At 47.5% G+C, this 17,526-nt stretch overlaps 1 protein-coding gene across 3 annotated transcripts in view; it reads left to right on the top strand.

Moving 5' to 3' along the window:
• Nucleotides 1–17,526, top strand: part of OPCML (opioid binding protein/cell adhesion molecule like) — a 334,725-nt gene that overhangs the window by 154,133 nt on the left and 163,066 nt on the right. For all 3 annotated transcript variants that reach the window (XM_024198727.3, XM_024198725.3, XM_024198726.3), the window contains exon 2: nt 15,452–15,684. In XM_024198727.3, coding sequence (XP_024054495.2) covers nt 15,452–15,684 — 233 coding nt within the window. The remainder of the gene's footprint in view (nt 1–15,451; nt 15,685–17,526) is intronic.

Genomic DNA, 17,526 nt, shown 5'->3' with positions numbered 1-17,526 from the left:
TCCAAGGTTGGACTTCATCTCCAGCACAAGCCCTGGACTCCAGCATCCACCCAGTCCAGAACTTAACACCACCTCCTTGGCTTATCTATGGAAATAATGGCAGGAGAGGGTTTTTAAGATCACTTGACATGCACAACACTTTCTCCAGGGCTTTGACCAGTCTAGTTTTAAATGACTCAAACATTCCATTGCTTCTCTTATGAAACCGTGCCATAGCTCTCATCCAAATACCCCACCTAAGTCTTCCTTCGCTTAACTTCATCCCGCTTAACTCCTTGCCATACCCACTTTGTACCAGACTACGCATGTCTTCCTCCCCTTTGGTGGTTATGCCTTTTCCAAACCATGATCCTGTCCCTCCCCTTTTGTCATCGTGAAGCTTCATGCAGCTGGCAGATCCTCAGCTGATACAAACTGACGTAGTTCGATTGACAAGTGATCATTGACTGAGCCATTATTTACCACTCCTGTGGTGCTATCCCATTTTATGCCAGCTGATATCCAGTACAGTATATGAGATTCATGGATAGCGAGGTCCAAGTGATGAAACGTCTCTAATTGTGGGTGCTCTGAACTTTACAAGTATTTTCTTTTTCTGTGCACTGATGCTAGTCTGGATCCTTTCATGGATTCCAGCCAGAATGTCACTGTCTGATTGATTCTGCACTGCAGCAGCTTGACGCAGGTACTCGTGATATAGCTGGTCCAATTCTTCCTCCAGTCCTTAGGCCTCAATGGCAGATTTAAGATCCCTCTGCTCAAATAGCCAGCTGTCCCTTTTATCTCATACCTGCACTGGGAGTCTCCTGGCCCATATTCTAAGGATACTGGCAAACTCATTTCCTTGTTTGCCACCGCTGTATGCTGGGGAGACTCCACTAAAGTCGGTGAAGCTGTGCCTGCTTTAACGCAGAGTGAATTTGGCCCAGTTTCTTGGTTCAGATGGAGATTGTGACCAATCTGTCAGGAAGACTGAATCATAGTAGCCAGAGCCTGGTATTAACACATGTTAATTACTGTTACTTAATTACAGAGCTAGCTGAAACTGCAGTGAAATTTTTTCTCTCTCTCTCTCTCTCTCTCTCTGCCCCCAAAGGTGGAAGAAAAAAAAATCTAGAGAACTCCAGGTTCTTACATTTTCAGGTCTGCTAACACTGCTAGCAATAAACTCTGCTTTTCTTCTCTTTCGTTTGATTGAAGAACACTAGAAATCAGCCGGGGAGCAGGTGCTGTATTGTGTTAGATTAGCACTGATTGAATTCTTACACAGCCAGCTGATTGACGCACGTGTTCTGCAAGCACATGATTCTGCAAACGCCGGGTTGCAATGGGGAGGGTATTTTGCTGGATCATGTCCCTTAATCAGCACCCTTGAATCTGTCAATATTGTCAGCCGGTATCCCTCTCTCTCTCTCCTTGGGCTGTGCTATGGAGCAGAACCCTAGTCCGGCTGTGCAAGTCTGGTGGTTGAGAGGGGAATTCAGCTTCCTTGACCAGAAGATGCCTATTTTAGTTCATGCTCTGAATCACCAGTTCCTTATAAAATACAAATTGTTAGGCTATAGGACAAAAATGCCGAATGGGCTGTTATACCCCGAGCCATCTATCCTGTGCCCACATCTCCTGCTACAAAATAACCCCAGAAGAACAGCTGTTTTGGGAGCTGCTGGGGACTTTAAAATCCAGAATATATTTCCCATGATGCTGCAGGGTGCTTTGATGCTAACGAGGGGTGGACGCCAGAAGATTTGCTGGTTTGGAGAAGAGCCCCAATGTTGATGTGCTAATTACTCAAACTACACAATTCTCTTGAGGGTTGAAGGATAGTCTGGTGGTTAAAGCAGTAGATGGGGATTCAGGAAGACTGGGCTTAGTTTCTAACTCTGTCACAGGCTTCCTGAGCAAGTCACTTAGGGCCAGGTTTTTAAAGGGATTGAGGCACCAAAAGACGCAGATAGGTTCCTACTGCAATTCTCAAAAGAGCCTAGGAACCTAATTCAATGGGAGTTAGATGCAACTAGGCACCTATCTGCATTTTAGCACCTAAAAATCTGACCCTTAACCAGACTTTCCAAACATCTAAGGCCCAGATTTGTAAAGGTATTTAGGTGGTATTCTGCAAAATGTTGCAAGGCCTGAGCAACTTAGGAGCCTGTCTCTTTTTCAAAAAGTGACTTAGGAACTTAATACAAGTCTCATTGAAAGCCAATGGGACTTAGGCTCCTACTGCCTAACTCACTTTTGGAAATGAGACAGGCTCCTAAGTCACTGAGGCCTTCCAATGCTTAAGCTGAGCAACTCGTAAATACCTTTACAAGTCGGGCTTTAGCTCCCCTTGAGGCATCACAGGGTATGTCTACACTGCAATGTAAGCCCAGAGTTAGTGGGACTTGAGTCAGCTGACCCATGTTAAGGAATCCTGAGCTTGAGCGTTTACATTGTATTTTAACCCCATGTTAAGAATTTTCTGACCCGTGCTTGAACCTAGGGCTCTGGCATCCACACTGCAGGATGCAGACCTAAGTCAAAGTGATCATATCCCAGATTCCCTAGCACCTCCAAAATATGGCCGCTCTAGCCCTAGGACTGTGGTGCACTGTGGGAAAACTTTACTGCCTGCCCTGCACGTTACCAAGAAGCAGCTTGCTTTGCAAAAGGCTTGATTGGTTGGCTCTCCATTGCAAATCCAGGAGGCTTTCTGAGACTGTGCTTGCAGATCGGTGATCAGAAGAGAATGCGCTGATGCTGACCTGACCTGTTGCTGTTTGCCGAAGCAGGGGTGGGGAGGGGGAGTTCCCTTTTCACTAGACTGGACTGTAGATTGTTGGGATACAGAGGATTAAGGAAGCTGTCCCATGGAACTGTGGGATACTTCCGGATGACTCCCAGGACCTGAGTCAAGCAGGGCTGTGGCTACACTGCAAAGCAATAGGGCTTGGAACCTGGGTCCCAGCTTGACTCAAACTCGAACCTTCCAGCCCTGTAGGGTCCTGGGACCCTGGACCTGAGCCCTGGGTTAGCGCAGTTGCAGTGTAGATGCAAGGCTGGTTAGCCGTGAGCCCGGGATCAAACACGGGCTTACATTGCAGTGTAGAGTGGCCCAATTTTCAGAAGTACCCAGCATCGCAATCCAACACCATTGGGAGCTGCTGAGTGCCGGACACTTGGAAATCTGAGCACTCCATCTTGGTGTGTCAATGGGAGCTGAGAGCTTTTGAAAATCAGCGCATTAGTGTCTCTCTCAGTCTCAAGTTTCCATCTGTAAAACCGGGCTAAGAATTCTTCCCTACTGCAGAGCGGCAGTGTGAGGTTAAGCTGTGGGATAGTATGGTGATGAGAATCCTATAAATACCTAGCTAGCCTGCAAAACAGGTTCCCGTATTAACTGGTTCTGGTCAGGTCATAGGTGCCACTTTCTTGTGCTATTTCAGTACGCCTCCAAGCTTTATAAAAGGTTTGGGTTTGGGTCTAGTTTTAGGAGGCGGCACAGGGGCTAGTTCTGAGTTTATCAACACTGGTCTGCTCATCCCTATTTGATACATTTTGTGTACTAGTTTTCATTATCATGCAGAACATCAGGGATGGACGCAAGCATCAGCTTACTCTGATGTTAGCATCCAAGTGCCGTCTGTGCTATAAACATTCCCATTGATTTGCTCTATCAAAGGCCTCCTGCCCTATTTCTTCTGCTGCTGTCTCATAATTCCTAATGACAATTTCCATTAAACCAACAATAGCTCTCTGTCCGCCTCACTTACATAGGACCTAGGCTGAGGGTGCCAGTTTTTCCTCTCCACTGGACCTGTACTGCTGCTTTAAAAATACACTAAATTGCAGAGATGGGTTCGGGGCTGGAGAGGAGCAAGGTGGGGGGCAAGTCTGGGGGGGGGGCATTCACATGCATGCACCCCAACAGTCAGTACTGGGAAACAGATTGAGCTTTTGGAGAATCCAGTGCAGCTCAGAGGGCTTCCTTCTCCACTTTCACCCCGTTCTTTGTCTCTAGTGGCTTCTTCTCTGGAGGACCCTTCCCAATGGAGGACACACTTTTGGGGGTAACCTGACACCTGCGTGGGTTTCTGGAAGGCTGGGTAACACATCAAAGAGATAGCCTCAACAGAAACTATTCTGTTCAGTTGCTTCAGCTCCACTCCTTTATCATCTGGTCTGAATGAATCTGCAAAGCTGTCTGTGCAACCACATTGTGTCACTTATGTGAAAGCCCAGCATGCATTCAAGATGGAAAAGAGAGACAGTTCTTTGCCTGCTTGCTAGGTCCCAGCTGACTAGTCTCAGACATCTCTTAGGCAGTCTCTACCTTTCGGTCAAGTGACCCAGTAGAGGACTTGAGCAGAGCTCAAAACAAGAGTTACTGCATGCAAAGCCTACTCTACCTGAGACCTTGTTTTAAGAAGGAGCAATGGAGCAGACAGTGAGTTCAGGACTTGTGGGCCAAGTGATTCCATTTCACACTCTGAAGAGCTTTCGGATTCCATTTATTGGATGGGGTTAAGTGATCCTTAGACGGAAGAAAGTAATTTAGATGCAGAGAGTTTCTCTTCCAGGGAGAGAGGGACCACTTGTGCTGCCAGACATAGTCAATGCACATTTGTGGAGCACTGTGAGATCTTCAAGTGGACAGAGTTGTAAATGGGAAAAGCGCCCTCATCATTATTTTGATCGGCATCATGCTTCAGAATAGACTAGGCTGGTGGGATGGGGGTCAGAATGGGTTGGGTGGAGGGGGACAAGGTTGAGCTGGAGACACACATTCCAGACTGCAGAACACTTGGCTGCTTGAAACATGCAGCAGGTTCATGTGTCAGAGGGTCAAGAGACCCCGACCAGACAGAGAAATATAGGTGCCTAAATCCCACTGATTGACTATGAGAGTTGCATGCCTAACTGTCCTTTGTGCTTTGGAAAACCTGCCCAGAACACTGTAACCCAAGGTCTGATTGCAGCGTGGGTAGCTGTACCAGCGATGGCACAACTAAAAAAAAAACAGTGGTGCAGGCTTCAGCATGGGATGTACAAACGTGTCAGGGACCCTGGGTATGTACTCACATGGCTCCCCTGTGCTGAAGTCTGCACGGCCATGTCTGCATTGCCAATTTTAGACATGCTAGTGTGGGTCTTTAGCAAGGGTAGGTCTACCTGAGCTGCAGTCACACCTTAGACTGCAGTGTGGACACGTCTTCAGTGTCTTCAAGGTTTATACTTCAGTAACCCAACAGCCCTTTTCATGCTGCTCCTAACAGCATCGCCCCAAATGGCCGGCACATCCTATGGAACATCTGACTTTTACATTCAAATCAAAACACATGCACACCCAGCAGAGTTTCCCGAGGTTCAGCTGACAGACTATTTGGTGGGGAGAGGAGTGGTAATATTAGAAAGGGATTGTGGATTACACAGCCCTTTGCTTCTATATAGCACCAAAGATCTATCACGTGGTCAAGTTCACTAATTAATGACACTTTAGAGTCCTATTGCAATTAGTACCCAGAATCTATGGAGATAGCTGTTTTATCAGTGCCATAGGTAATACATAGCTATAAATAGGTAAATGTATTGTATATAGGTAGTTAGGTAGATATAGAGAGATAAACAGATAGATGTATATAAGTAGATAGGTAGGTTTCTCTTTTTACTGGAAATATACTCTTGGTCCAGTGTAAATCTATGTGCATGCTACCACTTAGGGTGATGGGATGTATGTACAACTCATGATAAGCCAGGGACTTACAGTACACAAAAGACAAGGAGCTGATGATTCGGTGCTTCGGATCACAAGCTGACCCCAGTGTGCTGGAGCCTTTCTTCAGAGCAAGGCAGTGAAGTTACCCTGCAGCAAATGACTCTGTTAGGACTTGATCCAAAGCCCATTGAAGTCAGTGGGAGTTTTTCCTAAGACTCTAATGGGGTTTGGATCAGTTCCTTAGTCATCAAAATATGGATGTTTGTCTCTGTAAACCAGAGGCTGAGGCTCCTAATCAACGGGGGAGCTTATTTCAAGTTAGAATACTCAACCATATAGCCCAGTGAAATTCCCCTTCCCAACTGAAATGACTTGATCAAGGGTTTTGTTCTTGTTTTCCCCTGTAGTCTGAATCTGAGCTTAAAATAAAAAGCTTTTTGAAAAAATAATAAAGTAACTTGGTTTAAAGGATCAAACCGTGGTTTCCGCATTTGCTTGATTTGGAGCATTAATTCAGAAAATCTAGTGAATAGATACAGTCATTTAGTGGCTATGAGGCCAGCGTAAACTTGATTTTCTCTCCCCTTGTGCCTTCCTGGTTCAAACAGGGTCAGTATACACTGACCGCAAGACAGCTCAGTCCTCGTGAACATTAGCATCACACAGCCTGCTGTAAGCTGCCCATAGTCGGTACCCAGTCCCATTGAACCTTGGTCTGCCTACAGCTGTTCAAACCTGCGTGTAGAAAGGAAAGTCAAAGGGAAGAAAGAGAGGTTGTATCTAAATTACATAAAGGGCTCTTCTGTGTAACCAGAGATGGTGAGATTTGTGCTCCAGCCACTTGCTGAGTATGACCCTACTTATTTATTTAAATCTGCTGGTTTAGAATGTCCTCTTCACGAAGGTGCTCGAACAGGGGAGTTGAAATGTGGTTTGGACCAGACCTGTGCAAAATTTAGCAGCTTTAGTGAGCGGAGGGCCATGTGATCCTTTTAACAGCAAGATGGGCCTGAATCCAACCCCAGGACTCAAGTACCCTGGAGCTTTGTGGCAATCTGGACTTGGATCCAAACTTTACAGGAACCCTTATCTCTGAAATGAGCAGAACCGCAGCCCCTCGAGCGAAACATCCCCAGATTCTGAGGACATTGGATCTCTATCCAAACACGACTCATTCATGTTTCACTTATCCTCAGTGAGGGCACACGGTCCCCCTGTCCATGAAGAAGCAGCATGCACTTGTAGAACACGCTTCAGATGATCAAACAGCAAGACGACAAGAAGATGTGGAAAGAAAAACATTGGTGTATCAGTGCCATGGAGCGGATAGACCCATGGCTCAGAGAGAAGAGATGATGACAACAGCAGGGATTGGGAATTAACAAAGCGCCTTCTGCCCTCAACACCAAAAATAAATATCACCAGTGACAATGATGGAAACCCGACAGACACTGACCTGCCCTCTGGGATATATTGTATTAAACCGAACGTTACATGCTGTAGATGCCATTGTACCGGAGGCTAATTTGATGATTTGCATTTCTGAGAAGGGATTAGTGGAACCTCCCACTTTGATGGCCTGTTTCTAATTTGCATCTTTAATGAGGTGGGACCCCAGCCAGGTTTTTGTTCCTTTGTGTTTACTTCTGAGGAACTGTGTTTATTTCCAATGATTACAAATAAATCTCTTCTTCCTTTTCTCCAGCTGCCTGGAATAAAAGGCATTCAGAGCCTGTTAGCTCTGTAGCCGGAGTGACTACCAGAAGAAGAGAAAATATTCAATTATGAGTCTCCTGAAAATGTAATTAACATTCCCTTCTCAAAGAGCATGGTGCCTGCACTTTTGTTCTGCCTCCTTTTACAGGTAGTTACGGCTGGAAACTTTTCACAGCTAAAATGTGGAGCCGATGTCAAGTAGCTAGAGCAATGAATTGGGAAGCTAAAGAATCTTTGGACTAAGTTATTTACTCTCATACATTATTGGTATAGTGGCAATGTGTAGAGACCCAAATGAGATGGGGGCTCCATTGTGCTAGGCACATACATACATGCTGGAAGAGATGGCCCTTGCCCCAAAGAGCTGGCGATCTAACAAGGCATATTGTTCTTCCCAAAGTGCAGATGAGAACCTGAGGCTCAGACAGATCAAGTGACTTGCCTAACGTCACACAGGATGTGTGTGGCAGAAGCAGTGCTTTGGCCCCACGACCACTCTGCCTGTCTGCTGAGATGTTCTCATGGCTTTGAACTAAGCAACTGAACTTTTCAGGAGCTTGATCAAATCATCAGCAGTCTTAAACCTCCCCTCTTGGAGACTTTTGTTCCTTCCAGGAATAGACTCATAGAATATCAGGGTTGGAAGGGATCTCAGGAGGTCATCTAGTCCAACCCCCTGCTCAAAGCAGGACTAATCCCCAGACAGATTTTTACCCCAGATCTCTAAATGGCCCCCTCAAGGATTGAGCTCACAACCCTGGGTTTAGCCGGCCTCTCTGTCCCCCCCACACACACACACTTCTTTATCTGTCACCGATCCCCCTAGACCTCAGCATTAGAGGAACAGTGGCACTCTGACTGGAGAGCAGCAAAGCCTCGTATTGCTCTAGCAGTGCAGCGGGCACCCCTGCAAATAAAACCTCGCCCCTCAGAAAGCAATGCAAGGGTGAAGCAGGAGCTATTCTCTGCAGCAGGCCTGCCTGCTACCCCCTTAATGTGAGACACTGATAGGAGTCGAGGGGTGGAATAGCAACCACAGGAGATGAAGGTGGCTTCTGTTCTTTAATCTTCCCTACATGGTAACAGCATGTCAATATCATTAATGAGGCCAGGCGTAGGCCTGCCTGTGTGATCCAAGCAGGGGCCTCTGTTAATAGGCCTCCAGAGATAGGGGCTGACCACTCGCCCTAGCAGAATGCAAAGGACTTAGCAGCGCTATCTGTATTGTTGACACTAAGTAAAATAATCCCCTGGAAAACTTCAAAATTAGCATGTAAGGAGGAAGAATGGTTGCAATTAGAGTGCAAGCAGCAGAGTCTAGGTGCCCCAAAGTCCCTCCTTCATGCATCTTCTCACTCCGCGGCATTCAAATTTGTCTCCATTGTCTCTTGCAAAGCTGCATGACCTGTAAGGAAACTCTTGTGCTTTCAGAGCCGTGATGGGGGGATAAAAAATGGGCCTCCAGAGGCCTGCGCTTAGAGAGCATGGATTTGTCAGCATCAGCAGAGACAGGGTTAGAGCCCCAGCGCCGCATGGCTTCCTTTTGCGGCCTCCGCTCCTGGGGAAAGAATGAGGAACTAGCCCTGATGGCCACCTGTTGTGGTGGGAGGTGTTGTCGGTGAACCGGTTGTGCTGCTGGTGACTTTCTTTTTCGCTGTGTTTGCTGCCATGTGAGACCAAAGTCTCTACTCCAAAGAGCAGAGCATATAAACCAGACAGACACAGAGGAAATTGTATGCATGTGATACACACAGGAGCACTGTAGTGGGATGCAACGCATCATCTCAACAAAGAACGCACCAGACAAGAAAGACTGGTTTGGGGGTTTTTTCCTGCAAGTTTGTTGGAAGAGCCACAGGCTGATGGCTTTCTGCTATGGACAAAAGTTATGCAGTTGGCTTGCCCAGCAGCAGTAGGTGTTTGCAAGTTGATACAACTTCATTCCTCCTAACCCCAAATGCAAAATTAGTGAGGGGGGAGACTGGTAAATATTCGGGGTCTAGCTGCAGTGTTCGGTGACCCCAGTTCTGAACCCTTCCTTGTGCTCCCAAGCCAAGAGAGGCTAAGGCCTCTCAAAATTTGGATCCAGGTTTCAAACAACCCCCAAATCAGGTGATTATAAAAATATAGGCCAGTTGTAAAATTAGGAGCCAGGTCTGGTTCACATCTCAGCCCTACTCTCCAAATGTGGGAGTGTTTAGCTCAGGTTTTGAGTCAAGCCCCTGTTTAGATTCAAGGGCTGCCCCAGGATCTGCAGTTCTTCAGGGGTGCTGCCGTGAAGGGAGGAAGTCTGTCCGGTGGCACTGCGGGGCTGAACCTGCAGGGCACCCAGCGCTAAGCACCCTTCACTCTTGCTGACTTTAATGGGAAGGTTGGCCGTACCTACAGGAAGGAGGACTCTATCCTGGGAAGAAGATTTGGGGAATGGTGGGGGTGGTAATAAGGGGAACATGAGCTCCCAGTGTAATGCTGTGGCCAAAAGGGCTAATGAGATCCTGGGATGCAGGGGAATCCCGAGTAAGAGTAGAGATGTTCTTTTACCCTCTGTATTTGGCACTGACGAATATTACCCAGCCAAAACACAACATCCGAGAAGGGTTATTTCCCGTCTCATCAGACACTGTCTCCTCACCTCCCCCACCTCCTTCTGGATTTGCTACACAATGATACCTGGGAGATGGAGACAGAGCCTTCGGGAGAATGTTAATGCAGGTTTGTCTTTCTTCTTAATTAGATCCCTTCAAGGGAAAACCTCCTGGCCCGGTTTATTATCCAGCTTTGTCAGAGCTTGTCTGCTTTATCTAAACACTTTGGAGAAGTCTCTTTACCTGTTTGCTTTACGGGAGACATTAGCATAATCCTGGTCAATTGGAAATAGGTACAAAGGGCCACTCCACAGATGAGGTGATGCCTGAGGCTTAGGAGCTAATGGATATAGGTCTTGGAGCATGTCGAACAATTATGCAGGGCGCTACTGGAATTTTGGTGCCTATGGGCATGTGTAGTTAGACCCAGTGTGGGGTGTGGGCAGGTTCTATAAATCCAAAACTCGGCATACAAGTAGCCAGCCCGTGTGCAAAGTGACAGAGTTTCCTGGTCTCACTTATGCTGGAGCATCTCCAGGGCCTATGTGTCAAGTAGAATTTGTTATTGCTGGTGACGTACTGATTCATATTAACCATAGTCGATAGGTGTGGTGCTTTCTCCCCCCAGACACCATCCTGAGCCCAAGTTTTGGCATGGTGTGAGGGTCATCTCTTTGTAAAGTCACGTCCCATGGGAGTTTTTGCCCGAGAAAGCACTTCAGAGAGCAAACGTGTGCAAAACGTACCCAACACACCCGGACCCGTGCAGTTCTCCCGCTTTCCTTGCAAACTCAAAGCCCAGCCCAGGATCAGTGAGTCGCAAACATTGGCAGGTGTATGGTTTTGATGCAGTGCATCAATTTCACCTGCTTTTTGCTCTGAGTTCTTCGGGTGCATTCCAAACTCATCAGGCAGCTGAGGGAGGGGTGGCTGAGATTCATGCAGCCCTAGCTAGAGACACAGCGGGCCTGATTCTGATCTTGTTTACTCTGTCTTTTAACTGAGTAACTCCACTGCTATCAACAGAGCCAATCCTGACTTCCACCGGTGCAAATGAGATCAGGAGTCAGACCCAGAAACTCGCAGATGCAGTTATACAGGGGTTTGTTGTTCTCCCCACTACACAGGTTCACCTGCAGTCAGGGACTGCACCCAGGTACGCGAGAGAAGCATTTGAGCAATGGAGTTTTAACTTGCACAAAACTGGAGTGAACAACTCTTCACTGTCACTTCAAACCCTAGTCCCTGTACTTCCCCTCTTAATGAGGGGACCAGATAGTACCTTGAGGGGCTTTATACTAGATATTTATATGAGCACAGACATGCAAGTTGTCTGTTTTACATATTATTGCCCTGATTTTTCAGTTCACGCAATGAATAATTTACAGAAAACGTGTGTAAGTATCTCTTTATTATTCATAATAATGAACTGAGACAGGAGTAATAGTCCACTAGACTGGAATTCCCTAGGGCTCAACTTAACTAGGCTACGCTTAGCTCTCCCCCGGTTCATTTGAATAAAGGGAGGGCTCTGAATCCTGACTTTAGAATAGCAGGCTATGTTGCAGGTCAGGATTGGCGTGTGCTGGCAGAGCTCTGGGGGTGTGGGAGAAGGACTGGGATAGCAGTGGGAGGGGTGCTTCCTATCAGGGGTAGGCGGGTTGCTTTCGATTCAAGCCCACCTTTCATTTCATGGCTGGCCTTCCCCACAGTTTGCAGTTCTTCATGGCTGGCTGCTGTGAAGTGAGGAGTGTTTTTTTGAGGCACTCTGGGGCTCATCCTCCTGGCTGCAGGGCACCTCCTGGGAAGCACTGAGTGCCCTCTGCCGACTTCCAGGAGACTTGCATCAGCTCACCACCTTGCAAAACCTCACCTTGCAATCTTGGGGACAGGAATAGCACAACATGGGTACAGCAGGCATGGGTGGCTCCAGGCACCAAGGCACAAGCGTGTGCCTGGGGCAGCAAGCTGCGGGGGGCGGCATGCTGGTCGCCATGAGGGCGGCAGTCAGGCAGCCTTCGGCGGTCCTGTGGCTTCGGCAGCAATTCGGCGGCGGGTATGCCGAAGGCGCGGGACCGGCAGATCACCCGCAGAAACGCCGCCGAATCCGCGTGACCAGCGGACCACCCGCAGGCGTGCCGCCAAAGGCCGCCTGACTGCCGTGCTTGGGGCAGCAAAAAACATAGAGCCGCCCTTGACAGCAGGTGAGGATTGAGATTCACTGGTCGAATTCTGCGGGACTCAAGATTAGCTCTGCAGGTGATGCCACATATCAGGATTAAGGTGCATCGGCAGAGTTGTACAGAGAAGCCAAGACCTGGGCTGCCAGTCTGGATTAAGGTGCATGGGCAGAGTGGTATAAAGGGAACACAAAATGTGATTCCAGTGGCTCAATCCGTCTGTTGTTTGAACTTTGATGGGAGAAATGTAGGGTGGAATGACACCTCTTCCCCATGGTCTGTGGGTCCACCATGTCCCATTAAATGATGCGGTGCCTCCTTCTGGAGTGGTGGGACCGGCCCCTTTGCCACTTCTCCGGCTCTTGAGAGGCAAAGCTTGTGTAGCTGCAGAAACGGCATCTTGTTTGAAATATGGTGGCCTCCTGGGGTAAAGGTAATAACATGCCAAGCTCAGCGGACCATCTGTCTTCCTAGGAGTCCACACTTGAAGTGGCTAGTGGGAGCATGCAGCCGCTACAAGGGGAGAATTATTTGTTTAAGGGAGCATATATCTCTAATTCCTCTGCACCGCGTGCCCAGGGGGGCACTGAAATATGCTTAATGCAGTCCCACCCGCACACCCCAAATCATAACCTTGATCGAGTTGACACTCGGTGAACATGGCGTGGGAGGCATATAACATTTCTGCAGCTTCAGTGCAAGAGGCCCAACACTCCCCTCCTGCCACATCTGGCGGCAGAGGTGAGTGAGATGAAACGTCTTGGAAAGTGCTACTGCCAATTTATAAGTTTGAAGAGGGGTCTGAGCAGCAGCAGCATTCATGCATGGCGCGACCCAGCATGGCCTGAGGATCCTGTCTCAGCACAGGGGGAAGGACCAGATAACCTCTTGGGACCCCAGATTGCTGTGATTTCGATGGTGTTAATACTCTGAGAATTCCCCTTCCATACCAATGTCAAATCACACGCCTCAAACACAAAAATAGATACCTGGACCCCCTGCTCCCATCCCCTTTGAAAATAGTAGTAGCCTTGGACCTGTTCGTTTGCTAGCGATTAATGGCCCGCTTGGGTCAGTATGGGCTACAGACACAGCTTTTCGGCAAGGAACGGTGCAGGATCAGTTTAGTATCTGAGACAGCTTCTGATCGGGGACTGTGTCCCATCTGCAGCTGGCAGAGCTTGAGAAGCCTCGGTGGGTCTATAATTGTAAGGGCGGTGGGGTGGTTAAGGCACTCGCGTGGGACTCAGGAGATCTGGCTTCAATTCCCACCGCTGCCACAAACTCCCCGTATGGCCTTGAACAAGTCACTTCTCTTGACTTGCCTCAGTCCCCCATCTGGAAAATGGGGATTAGAATACTCCCATTTCCTGCCCTTCATCCCTCTTTTCTATTTAGACTGTAAGGCTCGGGTTTTTAAAAGGTGTTGAGGTGTTGCTGCACTCAGCCTTCAAGTCCTACGTGACTGAGGTGGCTAAGTTCCATTTTCAAAAGAGGTGTAGGTGCCTAAGTCCATTGAAAGTCAAAGAGACTCAGGCGCCTAAAGCCCAGATCTGTAAAGGTATTTAGGTGTCTAATTTGCATTGATTTCTGTGATTTGAGAATCTGGGCCTAAGTCACTTGTGAAGTTAAATCACTCAAGACTTGCAATGCTGAGCAGAGCAATGCCTAAATCCCTCAAAAATCTGGGCCTTTAAAGTGTCTTTATAACACCTAGCACGATGGGGCCCTGATCTCAGCTGGGTCCTATAGGCACTGCTGCAATGCATAGAATAATAATCACCAAGCCACTTCCCAGCTCTTTGCCTCAGTTTCCCCATCTGTAAAATGGGGATATCACCGGCCAGCCTGTCAGGGGAATTACGAGGGTTAATTCATTCATGTATGAAAAGCCCTTGGAGATCTTTGAAAGGACAGTGCTGTAGGAGGACCAAGTATTACTATTACAACCCACCAATAATGTCCATTTCATCACAACCAAATGTTCTTGCCTTCTGTGCTTGCTGAAGCTTTGGAAAGAAAGGGAATGTACTGGAGAAATGCTCAGCTCTTGATATAGCCAAACATGTGACGCTTTTTCTAGGGGTGCTCCCGAGCCAGACAGATCCAGGAGTAAAATACATCAAGATCATCTATAAAAATAGAATTAGAAAGATGTGTGTTCCAGCCTTCCAGGAACGTTTTAATTCCTTCTTTGCACCATTCCTCACCGACGGTAACTAACCGCTCAGAAACGGGGCTCTAAAACTTTCCAGTGTCGAGTAGCAGGAGGGGGAAGGGCTGGAGCCAGGCAGCAAATAAATAATTGAAGTGTGTGTGTGTGTGTGTGTGTGTGTGTGTGTGTGTGTGAGAGAGAGAGAGAGAGAGAGAGAGAGAGAGAGTTACAGCTGCTTCTCCAAAGGCCCCACTCATTCCTCTTTTTTCCTCTCTCCCTGTCCATTTCCCCATTTCCTGCCTTCATTCTGAGGCTGTTCAAGCCCTCTGGGGCTCAGCACTGTATATCACACAGGGACCGGCTGGAGGGCCTTACTGGCAAGCCAAGCTGTCAGCAAATTTCACAGCGTCATCTAAAATTCTGTATGTCCAGCTAGTGAAAAGGGGAGGGGGAGGGGCTATGATGGTCGTGAGGGAGGGGTCATATGAAGAGCTTCTCTTGGCTTTCAGAGGACAAACTTAGAGTAGCTTCCACCCAGAAAGGTGACACTGTTCCTTTCTGGGGACACAGTTTCTCCAGCGCTTCAGAGCACCATGTGGTACTGCAGTGAACAGTCGAAATTTATCCGCATAAGGCTAGGATGTGACCGAATAGAGCTGCAGGTGGGATGTGTCAAATATCCTGGGATACATCCCCTCCAGATTCCTGCACTGGAGTTTGGAACTGAAGGGCACTCTATGAATGTCTCTGGTATCGTCCCTTCTGAAAAGTCCTGTGGAATAGTTTCTGTGGTTCTTTGTCCAATTCATGTGGGTTGTAATCTCTTGGGGGTCAGGAACCTGCTTTTTATGTGAAGTCCCTACTACACTTGTGGGGGCTATGGAATAAGAATAATAATGAATACGTTTGCTAGAGTGGTTTCTATAAAACCCTATTTCATTGTTTTGCCGCCCTATTGTTTGCATCTCTATTATCCTGTACAGAGTCTTTTCATACTACGTTGCCCAAAACCACTAATGACCTCTTTTCAGCGTCACTATTGGGCAGCTCTGTGGTCACGTTCCTGGCTGGCCATTGGCCTGTTTTATGACACTCTCTCTCCCTCCGTTTATAGGTGTACCGTGGATGAGAGGGTCACGCGAGTAGCTTGGTTGAACCGTAGCACCATCCTGTATGCTGGAAATGACAAGTGGTCTATAGACAATCGCGTGGTCATCCAATCGAACACGAACACCCAGTACAGCATCACGATCCATAACGTGGACGTATACGATGAGGGGCCCTACACCTGCTCCGTGCAGACAGACAATCACCCGAAGACCTCGCGGGTGCATCTGATCGTGCAAGGTAAGGCTCAGCGCTGCACGCTGAGAAAGAAACTTGTTAAGCTGAAGGCAGCCCGGACTTCCCACCACTAGCGCTTCTATTAGGTGCTGCTGATGACGCGCAGGGGATAATGAGACTGATAATTCCTGCTCGCTGGCTTGGATGCTTAGTAGCCGGGCATTGAAATCTTGTCCTTTGGCTGCTGTTCCACACTCTCTGCTAGGTGGAACGTGGGCCAATGTCCGCTGATGATTATCCCATTGCAAGTGCTCTGCCGTCTTGGGATTGAATATAGAACAACTAGTGACTCCGCTAATTGAAAGTTTAACGCGGGCCCCTTAGTGCTTGCTGCTTCCAGTTGGGAATTGCACCCAGGACTAATGGTTGTTAGCCAGGTATGCTACCAGCAACGACGTGGATCCATCAGCTTGAAGGGTCTGGATTGTTGTGGTCAATGAGCTCAGGTGGGGACTGTTCTTGAAGATACCCCTGGTAACAGCTCAAGTATTTCCCATAGGAGAAGGTGAGAATGGCAAGCCGGAGTTTGTTTTGATAGTATCCTAGGCGCTGGAAGGGCTGGCCGGGCATTGTCAGTTCTTGCTTTCCCGCCTGCTTAGTGGGGCTCAGTTCCAGAGGAATAAGGGATTCTTAGCATTGGAAGTGATGTCTCAGTGGCACCTTACTGGCCTTGACAGCAGAGTTATCATCTTCTTTGGGAAATGCAGTGCTGAAATAAAAGAACTGTCAGGTACTGTAGAGGAACAGATTCAAAGAGAACAAGGCTATCACTTTTCAGGAAAGAAGACAGATTGTGTAAGTAAGTCAAAGTCAATACAGGCCATAAAGGGCTTTTGGCACACAGCTTCAATGGATAATACTATTAGAGAAATGCCTTGGCATAACACAAGCTGTTGGGTTGAAAAGTGGGCGTCTCGGAGTCTCTTCAGTCAGAAGGTTCTCAGAGCTTCTAGATCTGAGACAGGCTGGGTAGGAGGAGGTGGGCTGCAGCATGTAACTCTTTTTGAAGGAGTTCCATTGAGTTGGAATATTTGATCCAAATCAGAAGAGTCTGAAAGCTTCCAGTATCCACTGGATAACATGAATTATAAACTCAGAAGTCATGCGCCCTGCATCCCCTGGAAGGAGATGGAATCCTCCTTGCGTGACTAGGTCAGGAAAATGTCCCTGTGCATTAAGAAGAGGAGTTAACACTGACACCCTATTGGTTGGAAAGCTGTGGTCGCTGGTGGAAAGAGCTGTTAAAGAAGGGGGTGCAGGGCGGTTTTCACAGCCAGTTGAATCATAGAAATAAATGCTGAAATGCCTTGGTTCAATTATCTTCAAAGAATAATGAGACCAGCTTTGCCCATGAGGGGCTCTTGTTTTTCTCAGCACTAAACAGATTTCACCCCTTCACCGGCCACCCACCCGCCCACTTCAATTAGAAAGTAACTCCAGATCCCTACTTCTTTGCAACAGCTATCGGGTTTTGTCCAGTCTATAGATTAATTTTTCAGAGTTAGTGTTAGTTCAGGTTAGATAAAGATAATGAAAGTTTCCTAATCCTCTTAAAGAAGATTTATCTGGCTGAGTAGAAAGCTCTCAGAATACAATAAGGCATGTATAAAACCAGGACCTAATCTTTCCTTTAATTTCAAACAGCTGATGGGTATTGATTTTGCAATGAGCAAATCTGAAAAATTTCTGTGCCCCAACCTGTTTCTTAAAAAAACTCCTACTATTATTTATCCTCTCTCCATTTAGAAATGCTAAGGTCTGATTACTGCCACCAATCAGCTGTCATTAAGGAAGAGAAAAACCCACCCAAATCTGTCACCTACCCTGTTAATTATGTATAGATCT

This window comes from Terrapene carolina, unplaced genomic scaffold (assembly GCF_002925995.2).
Source record: "Terrapene carolina triunguis isolate 2854851 unplaced genomic scaffold, T_m_triunguis-2.0 Scaffold374, whole genome shotgun sequence".
Taxonomy (NCBI): domain Eukaryota; kingdom Metazoa; phylum Chordata; order Testudines; family Emydidae; genus Terrapene; species Terrapene triunguis.
The sequence above is the reverse complement of the archived record's forward strand: the minus strand, read 5'-3'. Positions and strand labels throughout refer to the sequence as shown.